We start from the raw sequence: 16716 nt of genomic DNA, 5'->3' as shown, positions 1-16716 counted from the left end.
ACTTTTTCACTCTCCTCTTTCACTTTGATCAAGAAGCTCTTTAGTTCCTCCTCGCTTTCTGTCCTAAGAATGTTGTCATTTGCATATCTGAAGTTATTGGTATTTCTCCTGGCAATCTTGATTCCAGCTTGTGCTTCATCCAGTCCAGTGTTTCTCATGATGTCCTCTGCATATAAGTTAAATAAGTGTGGTGACAATATGCAGACTTGACATACTCCTTTCCCAATTTGGAACCAGTCTCTTGTTCCATATCTGGCTCTAAATGTTGCTTCTTGACCTGCATACGAATTTCTCAGGAGGCAGGTAAGGTGGTCTGATATTCCTATCTCTTAAAGAATTTTCCACAGTTTGTTGTGATCCACACAGTCAAAGGCTTTGGCATAGTCAATAAGGCAGAAGTAGATGTTTTTCTGGAACTCTCTTGCTTTTTCCATTATCCAACTGATGTTGGCAGTTTGATCTCTGGTTCCTCTGCCTTTTCTAAATACAGCTTGAACATCTGGCAGTTCATAGCTCATGTTGTGTTGAAACATGGCTTGGAGAATTTTAAACATTATGTGCAAATGAATATTTTCAGACAGAAAAAAGATAAACTATTAATACATGCAACAACCTGAATGAATCTAAGAAACATTTTGTTGTGTAAAAAAGGCAGACATGAAAAATTAGGTACAGTATGAGCTAATTTTTGTGAAATCTAGAACCAGCCAAACCTCTTTCTGATGATAGAACTCAGAAAGCAGTTGCTTATGGGGATGGGAGAAATAGGTTGGAAAGGGGCATGGAATCTTTCTTGGTTATGGAAATTGTTGAGAGCTTGACAAAACTCATTAAACTGAACATATAATAAGTTCATAGTTTGAAGCTGTTTTAAGTTTAACTTAAAGGTGAATGGTAAAAAGAAAGATTTATAATCTCAGTTGCTTTTAAATTATAATTAGAAGATGGGCAGTAACTTTTAGCATCCAGATGTGGGTTCTTCATTCTTTTAAATCATATATGTGCTTGTTTCTTAGAAATTTAGGTCATTTGTCTGCAATGTGACCAATAGAATGTAGACTACTTAGAAGCGTAACTTGTTTGATTTATTTAGCTTGGGAAAAAATTACTGATAATTGTGTTCATTTTTCATGTTGAGACATAGATTTTAAAAATATGCATTGCAACTATAAAGAGTAGACTTTAGTTGACTTTTTTTTTTTCCTTTTCGTTATGATATTCTTTGACCTGGCAAATTCTTTGTTGTAAAGTTTCTTGTGTCTATTTTTTATTCTACAGAATACATACTGAGAAACAGTTTTACGTTTAGATTTTGGAAGAGGGCTTGGCTATTTTTGAGGGTTATTTTCTTTTTATTTGTATGATCCTCAAGAATGAAGCCTTAGTGTAACTGTTGAAGATGATTATTGACAATGTGTAGGATTGAAAAAAGCATATGAGACAAGTGATGTTCAATCTTGGATATATGTTTAAATCACCTGGAGAGTCCTAAAAAATATTGGTTTCTGGGCCCCGCAGCAGATGCAGGGTAAATGCACCCACCAGGGGTCCTAAAAGAACCAATTTATACCCTCATATTTCTGGAGTTTAGAAGTCTGAAAGCAAGGTGTCAGCAGTACCATGCTTCCTCTGAGATTCTGGGTAGAATCCTTCCTTGAGTCTCCAAAGATCCTGATGGTGGCTAGCAAGCTTTGGCAATCTTTGGTTTGCAGCTGCAGAGGTCACATCTCTACCTCATCTTCACATGATGCTTTTCCTTCTTCACAGTTTTTCTCTCTTTCACATTTTCCCCATATTTTTACAATGTCTTCTTGTGAAGACATCTGTCATGTTCAATGGAGAAGCCATGCTATTTTAGTATGGCCTCATTGCAATTAATTTCATCTGCAAAGACCCTGTTTCCAAATGCTCACATTCATAAGTATCCATAGGTTAGGACTTCAGTCATTCTGAGGGGACACAATTCAACTCATGTAAGCCAGAATCTCAGGGAGTAAAGCCCAGGCATATGCATGTTGAGGAACTTCCCAGGTGATTCTAATGGAAAGTAGAATTGCAAACCATCACTGGGTTAAATGAACTTTTGAGATTGAAGAGAGGCAGTACTCTTTCTCTGTTAGTACAAAGCCTTAAGCTTGTCTGTTTTCTATATTACATTAGCCTTTGATATTTTGAAAATAGCCTCCTATAGGCTGATTTCATTCTAGAACATCTTCTGGTTTCACAGTCTGCTTTTATGTCATATTTGCATTTTTGCACTCTAATCAGGAATAATTTGCTTATTATTTATTGTATATCATGTATCAGTTGACTTGTAGACTTCCAAATATTTATGAATTCTTAAAAAGTCTTTTTCAAGGACAGTGTATGTTCATATCTGAAGGTGTAAATATCTCTTTGCTCAAAGAAGCAAATGTTAACAAATGAGTATTTTATTTATTAATCTGTAAGTCCATTTATAATAGCTCAGTGGAGACAGTTATACAACAGATTGGGCTGGCCAAAAAGTTCGTTTGGGTTTTTCAGTAAGATGCAACAGAAAAATCTGAATGAACTTTTTGGCCAACACAATAGTTGCACATTGGTCTCACTGGGAAGGTGCCAGGCTTGGGTAAGATATGGAATGGGACCTGAGTGTGAACATAGGACAGGATCAAGAAATATAATACCACGTTTCCCTGGGATACACCTAATACATTATTCATTAATTTTCAGTAATATATTTGTGGGTTGCATTGATGCTAGGAGTCTGAAAATTACCAGAATCAAAATTTTTCAAATGTTAAATAATAATAGATTTCCATGGTCCCTTAAAATGTGACTGCCCAAGTATATCCAGAGAAGTCCCATAATGAAATAGCTGTTAACAGCTCCTCTGGTATGATTTTGATGATGTCACTATGATAATTTGTGTGTTAAATGATCCTAGACACTTGCTGAATCAATAGACTCTATGTATTAGGTTTTTTTATAATGATAATTGTCTAGAATTAAACCTTGCTTTGTTCTGTTAATTCTTTATTGTCTAATGGTTCTAAACTGGATGTCTTTTTTGACCTCTATTTTTATCCAAAGAGAGGATTTACATTTGTCATTACTACAGTGGTGTTCACCTATTTTCTTTCTATTCTTTTCTTACTTAGACTTATAGTTGTTGCTGGTGAGGAAGGAAAAGATAGGTAGTTTGGGATGAACATATACACAGTGCTTGCTATATTTAGAATGGATAACCAGTGAGAACTTACTGTAGGGAACTCTGCTCAATGTTATGTGGCAGCCTTAATGGGAGGGGGATTGGGAGAAGGATAGTATGTATATATGTATGGCTGAATCCTTTTGTTACTCACCTGAAACTATCATAACATTGCTCTTCAGCTATATCTCAATATAGAATAAAAGTTTAAAAACATTTAAAAAATAAATAAAATGTGTCTTTTAATCCAGTTAAATGTTGATGGAAAAATGTGTTGTCTTCACATTTCTGTAGCATTAAGAAAAACCAACATTCCTTAAGCAAGGGTCCAATGTATTTACCTCTTTTCTTCCCCCCCATCCTCCTTTGGCGGTATAGGAGCGTGTTCCCGACAGCCCGTCACCTGCCCCCTCCCTGGAGGAGGGCCGAAGGCCTGGCAGCCACCCGTCATCACACCGCAGCAGCAGTGTGTCCAGCTCTCCAGCCCGGACTGAGAGCTCCTCGGACAGAATTCGTAGGTGTCATTCTTCCACTTGTCACCATTTTAAACTTTATTAGGTGCAGCTGGCTTTTCTAATCAAAATACCCTCATTCTGAAGAGAGCTCAGATGTATCATGTTCTGAACCTTTGTAGCAGTAGCCATCCCTCAAAATTATGTTTCCCAGTTTGCAATAGCATGAGGTATGGTAGTACATTAACAATTCTGATATAAACTCCCTCTTTTTGATGCCACACATAAAGATTTGAGCTTTGAAACAGTTAGAGAAGGTAAGTAACCTTGTAGATTACTTCTGAAGTAAACGCCTCCAACTCTCAAATATCTAGTATCCAAATATACTGTGTACGAATTATTCCTCTTCATTCCTTCAATTCCATCCTTGCCAGTTTTTAAAAATTTACAATTTTTAAACTTCATCCTTGCATTGACAAAGAGGGATAAAAGAAATAGATTCAAAATAACTGTTTCAAGAAAAAGAAACATTTCATAATCATTCAGATGATCAATAGATTGAAGAGTTTGAAATTGGTCAAATTTAGGATTTGAATTAGTAACAGTCAGTAATGCATATGATCTTCACATGTTATTATTATAAAATTCTAAAAAGTAGGTTCATACTTTATTTTGTGATCACATTTTCAGATATTTAATCCTTGTCCTCATGATCAAGAAATTTAAAGTAAAGTTGTGGGTTATTGTTAATTGCTCAGTCATGCCTGACTCGGCAAACCCATGTACTGTAGCCTGCCAGGGTCCTCTGTCCATTGGATTCTCCAGGCAAAAATACTGGAGTGGGTTGCCATGCCCTTCTCCAAATTATTTTACATATTTTTAAAATGAATTTTTTTCAGTGAAAGTAAGGTTTTATGGAATGACTTTTCTTCAAAATTTTTCACAAAACCAAGATTTTCATGGGCAATTTATTAAGAAATATATTGATTGGATTGAGATCATAAGGGTATTTGGTCTCCTGCTTTATCCTGTCAGTAGTGACAGATTACTCTTAATAATCCAAGAAAGAAATTGTTTTAAATCATTCCACCATTTAATAGATATTAATGGGCAGTTTTATTTTTAAATTTGAGTTCAAAACCCAATTTTTAAAGACGTACTTTGATATCTCTTAAACTTAGGGTTTGTCTACTAGGCTGTGTGTGTGCATGTTCAGTTGCTTCAGTCATTTTCAACACTTGTGACCCCATGGACCGTAGCCCTTCAGGATACTCTGTCTATGAAAACTGCAGTGGGTGGCCACTTCCTCTTGCAGGGAATCTTCCCAATCCAGGGATCAACTTCACGTCTATTGCATCTCCTGCATTGCAGGCGAATTCTTTACCTCTGAGCCACTGGGGAAGCCCATTGACTAGAATAGAATATGAATATTGAATTTCAGTGCTTTTTCAGTTCCTTAACTTGTTGAAAACTCTGTTTGCCCTTTCATGCCTCTAAAACTATTCTAAATTAGATTTTAAATTTATAGACTTAGAGTGTTCTAGCTTTAAGACGGTAGTTTTTGCAGTTACAGAAGGTTATTTTTGCAGTTACAGAAGGCTCAGGAGAGGATGTGTTACATTAGATAAAGCCTGAATAGTTCATTGGTAATGGTTATAGTGCTATGACCACTCAAAAGTATTCTAGACATTAAAAAATGTACCTATTTTATGAGATAAATAGAGAATAAAATAGTTTCATTTTCAATATATTTCTGCTTGTTCTTAAGAATTATCATAGTTATCAGTCCTCATGTTGTTCAACTTAGATCATAATTTTAAAGTTAGACCATGATATTTTATTTATTTCTGATTCCAAAAGAGTTTAAGTAGGTTATTTGAATATTGTGTATTATGGTGTTTTATTCTTTTATCTTTTGTTTCGGGCTTGACAGCTGTCCATCAGAATGGGTTGTCCATGAACCAGATGTTGATGGGTTTGTCACCAAACGTACTCCCTGGGCCCAAAGAGGGAGATTTGGCTGGTCATGACATGGGACATGAGTCGAAAAGGATGCATATTGAAAAAGGTAATATATGATTATGAGGTCTGTTTTTCCTGCTCGACATATGAACTAGGTTTTAATCACAGAATAAGTATATTTCTAAATTACATTAGAAGATGGTATAGAAATGTTTTAAGAGCCTATAATACTAGCATTAAGTAAAAATTAAGTCTACTCAACAAAAAAAGAAATATGAATGAAGAGCTGCTGTGATTCTCTTAAACAACAGGTAAGTGTTCATTTATTTCCCAGTACATTTAGAAAAAGATTCTTTTTTTTTGTGTTAACTGTTATCTCTCAATTCCTGAAGGTCTACAGTTTGGCTTCCTCCATGTCTTCAGGGTCTATAGTCCTTTTACTTAGCATATTAGAGCAAGGACGATATACAAAGGATTACTATGAGTATTTTTGGGAATAAAAGAGATGGTCATTTGGTCAATGAAGAAATATAGTGAGGATTATAAACAATGTACCAGTATTGTTGTTCAGTCACTAAGTTGTATCTGACTCTTCGTGACCCCTTGGGATGCAGCATTCCAGGCCTCTGTATCTCCCAGAGTTTTCCCAAGTTCATGTCCATTGAGTCGGTGATGCCATCCAACCATATCATGCTCTGCTGCCCTCTTCTCCTCCTGCCTTCATTCATTCCCAGCATCATGGTCTTTTCCAATGGACTAGTCAGTCCAGTCAGTTCAGTCACTCAGTCGTGTCCGACTCCTTGTGACCCCATGAATCGCAGCACGCCAGGCTTCCCTGTCCATCACCAACTCCTGGAGTTCGCTCAGACTCATGTCCATTGAGTTGGTGATGCCATCCAGCCAGCTCATCCTCTGTCGTCCTCTTCTCCTCCTGCCCCCAGTCCCTCCCAGCATCAGAGTCTTTTCCAATGAGTCAACTCTTCACATGAGGTGGCCAAAGTACTTGAGTTTAGCATCATTCCTTCCAAAGAAATCCCAGGGCTGATCTCCTTCAGAATGGACTGGTTGGATCTCCTTGCAGTCCAAGAGACTCTCAAGAGTCTTCTCCAACACCACAGTTCAAAAGCATCCATTCTTCAAGCGCTCAGCTTTCTTCACAGTCCAACTCTCACATCCATACATGACCACTGGAAAAACCATAGCCTTGACTAGACGGACCTTAGTTGGCAAAGTAATGTCTCTGCTTTTCAATATGCTATGTAGTAGCTGCTTCTAAATTGCATGCAACAAATAAGCCCAGATAGTGCAAAGCTATGAACATTTTCTATTTATATTTGATTTGTACCAGCATGACTTGTTTACATAGGCAGACATTTGTCTTTTCATGCCCTACTTCATGAAATACTTTCATGACGAATTGAAATATTATTTTAACATGCATGTTGAAAATTTATGCTGTTGGATGCAAATTCATGTTTTCGAATGGTAAATTTAAATTAGGACAACTGGAGCCTTGCCATATCTTTATCATCTTAATTTAATACTTTCAAATTTTAATAATAACATAGACTGTATACTTTGATATCTTTTTTGATATGACTATCAAATAATCAGTGTTATGCAATGGATTACTTCTTTGGAAAAAATTTATTACTCAAAAGGCACAATTAATTGGATATCAAAAAGGAAAATGAATAAAATTGGACATTTAAATAACAGAAAGAAATGTTAAGGACTAAGGACTAAGTTAAGGTGGGAAACCTTTTTTACTCAGAAATAATTATTCACCAAAAGTAAAAATGCTTACACAACCTTGTTTTTCTTTTCCACATGAATACAGTTCACCTGAAACCTCAGGAAGAAAGAAAACAATATTTACATAAATTAACTTATCTGTATTATGCAATTAATGATAAAATGGTAATCTTTGCTAGGCTCTAATATGTCAAAATGTAGGCATTATTGAGAGCAGCATTAAGACAATTTCTAATAATTTTAAAATTCACTACCAAGTATTATCACTAAGCTGAGTGGAATATGTACAGGTACATAAGTGGGTCAGATCGTCTCTAAATGTCTAATTCTAATCTTTCTGTGAGTTCTTCTTCAACAATGAAGAAAAATGTTATATAGAATGCATCACGTATATTTTGACATGTGTTTTATATTTAATGAAAAAATGATTTGTGAAAATCTACAGTAATAAAATTTTCATAGAGGATTTAAGTTTTAAGTAAGAATGTTTAAATATAAAAATCCATTACTAGGGTTAAGCAGCTATTCTCCACTAATGTCTTGCGGTAGAATGAAACCCTACAGAAAAAGTTGTTAGTGACTCTTTTCACAGTTTTCTCAGAGATGCTACATAGCTAGTTTCACTAAAAATGCATGAGAGATGTTTTATAGTATACAGTAGATATCAGTATATTAGTGATTAATTCCCTTGCAGAATCTTGGTGAAGCAAGTATGGGAGTGAAATGTAAAAGCTCAGAGGTGGTAGGTAAGAGATCACTAAAGGCATGATCAACAATGTGACTGAAACAATGAGTCCCCCTGGAATCTTTGGTGGGAAGCTTTCCACAAATCTCATGTTTCAAGTTGAGTTGAACTACCCTTTTTTGAAATGGCTTCTTTTTTCAGAATTCATGAGTTGTATCTGCCTATCTGTTCACCATCTGTCTATATACCTATCATCTATTTGTTATTATTATTATAATCTTGCCATTATAGAGCCTTTCCTGAGATACAAAACTAGATTTTTATAGGGATCCTATTGCTGGTTTTCCTGTGTGCCTGTCCCTTAAATTTTCATTACATTTGCCTTGTTATTCGGAAGTTCTTTTTTCATTGGTCTGCTTCCAGTACTACATTGTAAATTCCGAGGAGTCATGTGTGTACTGCATTTCCTTGAAAAGGACTAGACAGTCCATTATGTGAATGCATATTTACCTGAGCTGAATTGCTAAAAGATTCTAAGAGATGGTGAAGGTAAGTTAAAATAACTGTGAAGATGAAAGGCAAAAGGTGGAATTATGGAACCCTTACAACATACATGTGTATGAAATAGCATATTCTGGCTATGAATATACATGAAAACTTTTTCTATATCACTATAATCTTATCACATGTTAAGTTTTTAAATTGTTTTGCTCTCAGAATAAAGACCTTGGTATAACCCAGCAGTCTTTCAATATCTGAATGCATATTTTATTTTTTAAAAGTACATTTTATTTTAATATTTGCCCTAGGAATGTGAAGCTCCCATTAAATTTTTAATTTCAAATATAATTATGGTGTCATGGACGTTGTAATAGACATTGATACTCTTATAGTAAGAGTTTTATTATATGATGCTCATCTTTTGTATGTATCTCATCTCTTCTATTTTTCAGCATACTGAATTATTAGTAAATATTCATAGGCTTTCTAGATTGATAGGGTCTACTAAATTAAAAATTGTTTTTTTTTCATGACTACATTCATCATGTGCCTTGTACTCGCCCTGTAACTTTCTTAGTACACATATCTGTATTAAAACAAGTGACTTCATTTAGAGACATTTGTAGAGAAATTAATTATATGCTTGTGTCATTTTAGGCTTGGACTTCTTAAATGAAATTTGCTGCTCACCACTTTAAATCATCCAAAAGATAATAATTCTTAAAAAAACATTGATGTTAAAAATAGATACCAAAATTAATTTGGGTGCTGAGAATCATCATGGTCTAAAATCTTAATCATCAGTAACTTTTAAGCATTTTTAAATCATCTAAATATTAAAAAGTTGTTGACTTTATTCAACTAGACAGAATATTTGTCACCATTAGTCGAAGGATCAGTGGCTATACAGGCATTAAAATTCAAAGTAATAAGTGCTGAGTAGACTCTCCCCTTAGTTTTTAAAATAAAAACACTCTAAAGGGTTTTTGAATCCACGAAGAGTTTAATTAGAATACATTCAAAATATAAATATGAAAAAACAAGTTAGTGTATCAAAAAGTAATAGACATACATTATTTCAGTGATCCTAAAGATTAGGAGAAATGATTTTAATAGTATGAACTTTGATTAAAATTAGGGGTTTATCAAAGATATGTCCTGAGGAAATCTTCGACACAGCTGGTAGCCTCATAAACAGTTTTATGTCTTCTAACTTTTCCAAACATATTCCAAGTTCTCTAGACCTTCTGGATTTTAAAAAAACATTGCTGATTTTTGCCCTCAGTCTAAAATTCGTGAAATAGATAGGACTAATTGGCATCACTGACTCGATGGACGTGAGTCTGAGTGAACTCCTGGAGTTGGTGATGGACAGGGAGGCCTGGAGTGCTGCGATTCATGGGGTCGCAAAGAGTTGGACATGACTGAGTGACTGAACTGAACTGAATTGATGTTTTCATTTTTTTTTAATTGAAGTATAGTTGTTTTACAATGTTGTGTTAGTTTCTGGTGTATGACAAAGTAATTCTGCTTTATATATGTGAAACAATGAAAGAGTTACATATATATATATAATATATTTCTCAGATACTTTCCACTATAGATTTTTATAAAATACTGAATATAGTTTCCTGTGCTATATAGTAGGACCTTGTTGCTTATCTATTTCATATAAAATAGTGTATATCTGTTATTCCCCAAATCCTGATTTATCCCTCCCCCAACCTTTTCCCTTTTAGTAACCATAAGTTTGTTTTCTATGGTCTGTGATTCTGTTTCTGGTTTTTAAATACATTCATTAGTATCATGGTTTTTTAAATCCACATAGAAGTGACAGATCAGAAGATATTTATCTTTTTGTCTGGCTTACTTCACTTCATATGATCTCTAAGTCCATCCATGTTCTACAAATGATATTATTTCATTCTTTTTATGATTGAATAATATTCCATTGTAAGGGCTTCCCTGGTGGCTCAGGGGTAAAGAATCTGCCAGCTAATTCTGGGTTTGATCCCTGGGTCAGGAAGATCCCTTGGAGGAGAAAATGGAAACCCACTGCAGTATTCTTGCCTGAAAAAATCCCATGGACAAAGGAGCCTGGTTGGCTACAGTCCACGGGGTCCCAAAGAGTCAGACATGACTGAGCGCTAAACAACAACTGATATTCCATTGTATATATGTACCACATCTTCATCCAGTCCTCTGTTGACGGGCATCTAGGTTGCCTCCATGTCTTGGCTATTGTAATAGTGCTGTTATGAGCAACAGGTTTATGCATCTTTTCAAGTGAATTTGTTTCTGAATATATGCCCAGGGCATTGAAATTATATAACCAGGCTCTCTGTTTCTTTATGCTGCATCTCTCTCTTTATTCCCCCCAAATCTGTCACTGGTGCTGATTTTCAGTGATCTCTCATGCATAATTTGTTCCCTGGTTTATCAAATTGTTTGAATTGTTATTTCCAAAACATTTTTGAGCATGCTTCATACCATGCATATAATTCCCTATGCACATTTTTATTATTTTGAAATCTATCTAATTGTTTGTTTTCCAAAAAGTAAATGTATGCTACACATTAGATACTTTATGCTACAGTATTAGCTGTTTTTTCCCCAATTATAGAAAAAGTGCTCCAGAACTCTTGGCCTGGAAAATCCCATGGATGGAGGAGCCTGGTGGGCTGCAGTCCATGGGGTTGCAAAGAGTCGGACACGACTGAGCAACTTCACTTTAACTTTTCGCTTTCATCCATTGGAGAAGGAAATGGCAACCCACTCCAGTGTTCTTGCCGGGAGAATCCCAGGGACAGCAGAGCCTGGTGGGCTGCCATCTATGGGGTCGCACAGAGTCGGACACGACTGAAGCAACTTAGCAGCCACTTAGCAGCAGCATAGAAAAAGTGAGCACATATAATTGGAACTAAGAACTGAATACTACATTAGTGTATTTCAGTCTTGGATTAAATAAACCAAAATGATATAATCAATAAGTAAATATTTACTGCATGTCAGATATGTGAAATGAACCATATAAAATACAAAATCTCCCTTTCTTTTTTCTCTTTCTGCTACAATTTCACAAAATATTTATTCATATGTATTCTAATTTTCCCTATAATTGAGGCTTTTCCCTTTATTTGTTTTCAAAAAAATATATGAAAACTTTCTTTCATTAGTGTACTCAGTCATTCAGTCTTGTCAGGCTCTTTGCGACCCCAGTGACATCTGCCATTTTAGAAGCAGGAATAATTGAAGATGAAGCCGAAAACACAGGGGATTTGCTTCAGGCTATAAAACATTTCTTTTGTCACATATTCTTTTGTTGTGTATTCTTCATGGGTGGTGTTCAAGATTTCTAATGCTTAACAGACTTGTTTGGAAGGTTCTCATTCTGATATTCTGAATTTGAAGACAGAGCATTAGAGGCAATGAAGTAGTTAACGCAAACTGGCCATATTGAAATATCCTCTTATTAATGTTATATTCTTAGCATCCAACCTTGTGGACCATTTTCCTCTACAACATCTATTTTAAATAACTACCATCACTTTTCTCCTGTTTGTGGAAGTTAATTTTTTGAAATATATTTCCTTTTGCACATTTTTCATTACTTAAAAATTCTAATTTTTGGATTATCTTCAAAAATGACTTTCTATTTTGAATTCTAGGTTGACATTATACAAATTAATTTATAGTAAATATCACACACATATATGAAGAATCTGAACCCAGTAGTATTTCATCTGACTGTATAGATCTGCATGGAGTGAAAAGCCCTTTTCTTTGGAAATTTCCATATTTTGGTAATGTTATGTGGGCCACTTGTAAAATTAACTACTTCAGTGTTACCTAGAGTAAAATTTACACTTTCAAGGAATTTATTATTACATAATTAATATGAACTTTACTAAAAGAAATAGGATTTATTGATGATGAAGATGTCAGTTGTTACTCCAGGACATCCATAACTTAAGGGTTTAGGTAACTTTTTGGATACTTAGAAAGTTGAAGTACATTACTATTTGCAGATAATTTTCATGAATTAGTTGCCAAAGCAATTAATTAGAGAGTATTAATATTTATTTTTGGATACATTATAAATAATAATTACATTTATAATAATTTTACTTACTAGAGTAGCTTTGCTTTTACTTGGTCAGATGAAATGTTTTTTTCCCCGTGGAGAAAACAGAATAGACTATTAATTACTCCACTTACTCAGCTTTATTTTTTTGAGCTCTTTTGATAGGGACAAAGTGACTCACTTCCTCACTATTTAAGAAATATTTTTATGTAGTCATGCCAATAGCTAATATTTTTATAGCATTAAAAGTGAGATAGAGAGTAAGTGACTAGTAGATTGTTATTGTTTTTGTTTAGTTACAAAGTCGTGTCCCACTCTTTTGTGACCCTGTGGACTGTATGTAGCCGGCCAGGTTCTTCTGTCCATGTGATTTTTCCCCGACAAGAATACTGGAGTGGATTGTCATTTCCTTCTCCAGGGGATCTCCCCAAAACAGAGATCAAACCTGCATCTCCTGCATTGGCAGGTGGATTCTTTACCCCTGAGCCACCAGGGAACCCCAAATTAACATGTTAGTTCCACCTGTAAATCTGCTTCATATAATTATTTATTTATGGTTACTATAAATGACTATTTTATTTCCTTCATTTAAAGTATTTTTGGTTTAATGAATCAACTATTTCTAATTTTGCAATTTATTTGCATATTGTCTAAGCCATGATTTTTATTTCTTCTATTTTCAATTTGAAATTTTACATAATCTGCTGTGGAAATGATCCAAAGGAAATGTGCACATTCTTCTATATGTTTATTTGAGAATTAGCTCCAAAATGAAACTTCATTTTGGAAATATTGACTTATATCTGATATTTTTAGTGGAGCTGAAACAATCTTTCTTTTGTACATTTTTATTTTGTAAGTGGACAAGTGTATCTGTTTCTAAAAGAATTACAAAACACCGTCCTTCCTTTGCTGAGTAGGCATATTTATAAATGTACAAAAGTTAGGTCATTACAAGTTCAATGACTCAGAGAGCTTTTTTATCAAAATTAATAGCAAAATATAAATGTGAGTTTCTGCAGATAAACTTAGTGTGATGTTATTTTGTAGAACAAAACAGGAAAATATGTACAATCTCATATGTTTCAACCTAGTACTTTGGAACATTTTCCTATTCTGGAATATAAAGTAGAACCTTTTCTTAAGAGCTTAATAAAAAAAGGAAAATATAACGTTTAAAATATATTTTCATTCTTGCCTAATATTCAGCATCTGCTTTTACTGAAACTTTTATGTGTGTATGTGTGCCCCTGCACTTGTGCCAACACACAGGGCTTTCTTTTCATTTGATAAATGAGGGACTGATACTGCTTTGAATGCTATGTTATGGGTTAAGAAGCAAGAGTAATAGCCCCCTTGTCTCTTGTGCTTGAAGCAGTTTGAATTCCTTCATCAACTTGATGGAATGATTTAACACATCATTCAGCCCTTTTTGCAGGACCGGTAACATGACAGCAAAGCTCAGGTAAATTCTAGAGATACTGGAACTAATTTGGAGAAGTATATATAGCACATTAGATGAAAGGTCAATAAGGAACTCATGGGTATTATGTTTAAATGCATAAAAACCTGATAGTATTTTGAACATATTTTAAAAGAAATATTGCCCACCTGTTCTGGAGAACTGGGTATGATGCTTTCCTCTGACTTTTCCTTATCTATTACCATTTATTCTTGTGCCTTTTGGCAAATATCCCTAGAAATTTATGTGATAACATCAGCATATCAAAATCTGTTTTGTTCCTGTAGAAGCCATGTTTTAAACTTTCCTTAATTTTTTTTTACATTATCATTGTTGTTAGTGTCTTATGCTACAGTTTCAGAATATTAAACAAGTACAATTGTTTTAACTACTGTGAAATTGACAGATGAAGCTGAAAACCAAAAGCACCTTTCATGGGATTTTAAACACTATTTTCCTCCATATGCCATCCCAATTATTATTTAGATATTACATTCCTAATTTACTGTTAAGGTTGATTAGAATTCAAGCCTCTCAAAAGCATGCAGCAAAGGTCTTGGGCTGTGGAAAACATTTTTATAAAATAATCCATTAATGCAGAGGAGTGCAACTAAATTAGTTAGCAATTTGCTGAGCATGAATTAATGAACAGAGCTTCTTCCAGCTCCCAGAGTTGTAATTTTCATAATAACCTCAGACCTTTATTTGGCAGGTTGTTTAGTTTTTTCGTTTGAAGGTTTTCATTAGTCTAATGAGGACTGTGCAAGGGCGAGCAGTCAGCACAATTTACATGGGGAAGCTATCATAATAAATGAAGCAATTTGAATAACACGCAAGGGTTTATGCAACAAGATAAGAAGAGATTGTAGAGTGAGATTTAGAGGTAACCAATACATTAGACCAACTAATAACTGAAGTAATCCCAATAAAAGGCTTAAGTGAAAGGAATAAAATTAATGATATATACAAAGTTGTAATGATATGATACATGATTCATTAGATTAATAAAATAAGTATTCAATTGTTTTTAGTGCTTTTCGTCTAAGCTTTGTTTGTATCAGGCATTTTAATTAGGATTGTTCACTGGATCACTTTGCTTAGTTAACTTTTAGACTGTAGCTGAGGTTTTAATGATATTTTCTCTTTCTTATTTAATCTTTATAGCCTTGATAGTTCATTGAATTAATTATATGCAGTATATTGTGTATGGAAATGCTTTTTAAAAGTAATTGCATATAGCTCTACCTAAGTGGTGATTAAACTTTAAGTATGAATGCACAGTATGCATTTCTCAATTTTTAAAAAAACTGTTTCCTTCTTCTACTCTAAGTTGATGAAGTACCTTGATAAGTAGTTGATAAAGGTTGTGATGTCTTGGAGTTCATACAAGATTGCAATGAATTTTTTATTTTAATTTTTAAATATTGTTTAATTGCTAATTTCCCAGAGTAAGCAAAGCCAATCTTAAAAGACATTATTGGAAATTATTGAGTGTAAATGTCTTTAAGATACAAGATAGAAATAAGTCTTAAAAATATGCAAAGTTTGATCCTGAAAAATAAATTTTTGTTCAGATTGGCTTGAGGATTAAAGCTTTTATGCAAGTAATTCAATCTGAATGTTCAACCTCCTTTCTTAAGAGAGGAAGAAAGAGTTGATAGGATTTTTTTTTAAATTTCATAGCAAGTGACATAAAACTAGAAAGTAGGTCTCGTGTTTGATATGTGGAGCCAAATTGCTGTAAGACTAAGTAAAATGAAAATTTTAACATCATTGTATCACCTTTATGAGGTTACACCTTGAGAGAATTCCTTAAGTATCTGTGATAACTGGCCCAAACCAGTGGACTTTCATGAACTGTTTGCCATTCTGTTCTCTTCTTCTGACTTTGGAAGTCCTGGCATGCATATCTCTCTCGATTTCAAATTATAAGTGTCTTCCTATAGATAAATTATGGTTTATCCTTCTCTTACTTGTGAACATATTGAAAGAGGGTTGCATGCATGTTAAGTTGCCTCAGTCGTGTCCGACTCTTTGCGACCTTATGGATTGTAGCCCACCAGGCTCCTCTATCCATGAGATTCTCCAGGCAAGAATACTGGAGTGGGTTGCCATGCCCTCCTCTAGGGATTGAACCCACATATCTTATGTCCCGTGCATTGGCAGGTGGGTTCTTTACCACTAGTGCTACCTCAGTTCAGTTCAGTTCACTCACTCAGTTGTGTCCTACTCTGCGACCCCATGGACTGCAGCACGCCAGGCTTCCCTGTCCATCACCAGCTCCATAGAGCTTGTTCAAACTCATGTCCATCAAGTTGGTGATGCCATCCAATCATCTCATCCTTCTCCTCCTGCCTTCAATCTTTCCCAGCAGCAGGGTCTTTTCCAATGCGTCAATTCTTCGCATCGGGTGGGCAGAGTAATGGGGCTTCAGCTTCAGCATCAGTCCTTCTAATGAGTAGTTTGATTTCCTTTAGGATTGACTGGTTTGATCTCCTTGCAGTCCAAGGGACTCTCATTCCAATGCCACTTGGGAAGTCCTAAAAGAGGATTAGGCTACATTTAAAAATTACTGATTGCTCTATATCTCAAAGTTGTAATTATATTTATCTTTAAGGTTTA

At 34.7% G+C, this 16716-nt stretch overlaps 1 protein-coding gene across 1 annotated transcript in view; it reads left to right on the top strand.

Moving 5' to 3' along the window:
- The window catches only part of DACH1 (dachshund family transcription factor 1), a 468151-nt gene that overhangs the window by 338038 nt on the left and 113397 nt on the right, over window positions 1–16716 (top strand). The window contains exons 6-7 of the mRNA XM_052650244.1: window positions 3572–3707; window positions 5579–5713. Of these exons, the coding sequence (XP_052506204.1) occupies window positions 3572–3707; window positions 5579–5713 (271 nt within the window). The remainder of the gene's footprint in view (window positions 1–3571; window positions 3708–5578; window positions 5714–16716) is intronic.

Source organism: Budorcas taxicolor, chromosome 12 (genome assembly GCF_023091745.1).
Source record: "Budorcas taxicolor isolate Tak-1 chromosome 12, Takin1.1, whole genome shotgun sequence".
In the NCBI taxonomy this organism is placed as follows: domain Eukaryota; kingdom Metazoa; phylum Chordata; class Mammalia; order Artiodactyla; family Bovidae; genus Budorcas; species Budorcas taxicolor.
Note: the sequence above shows the minus strand (reverse complement) of the source record. Positions and strands in the feature narration are given on the sequence as shown.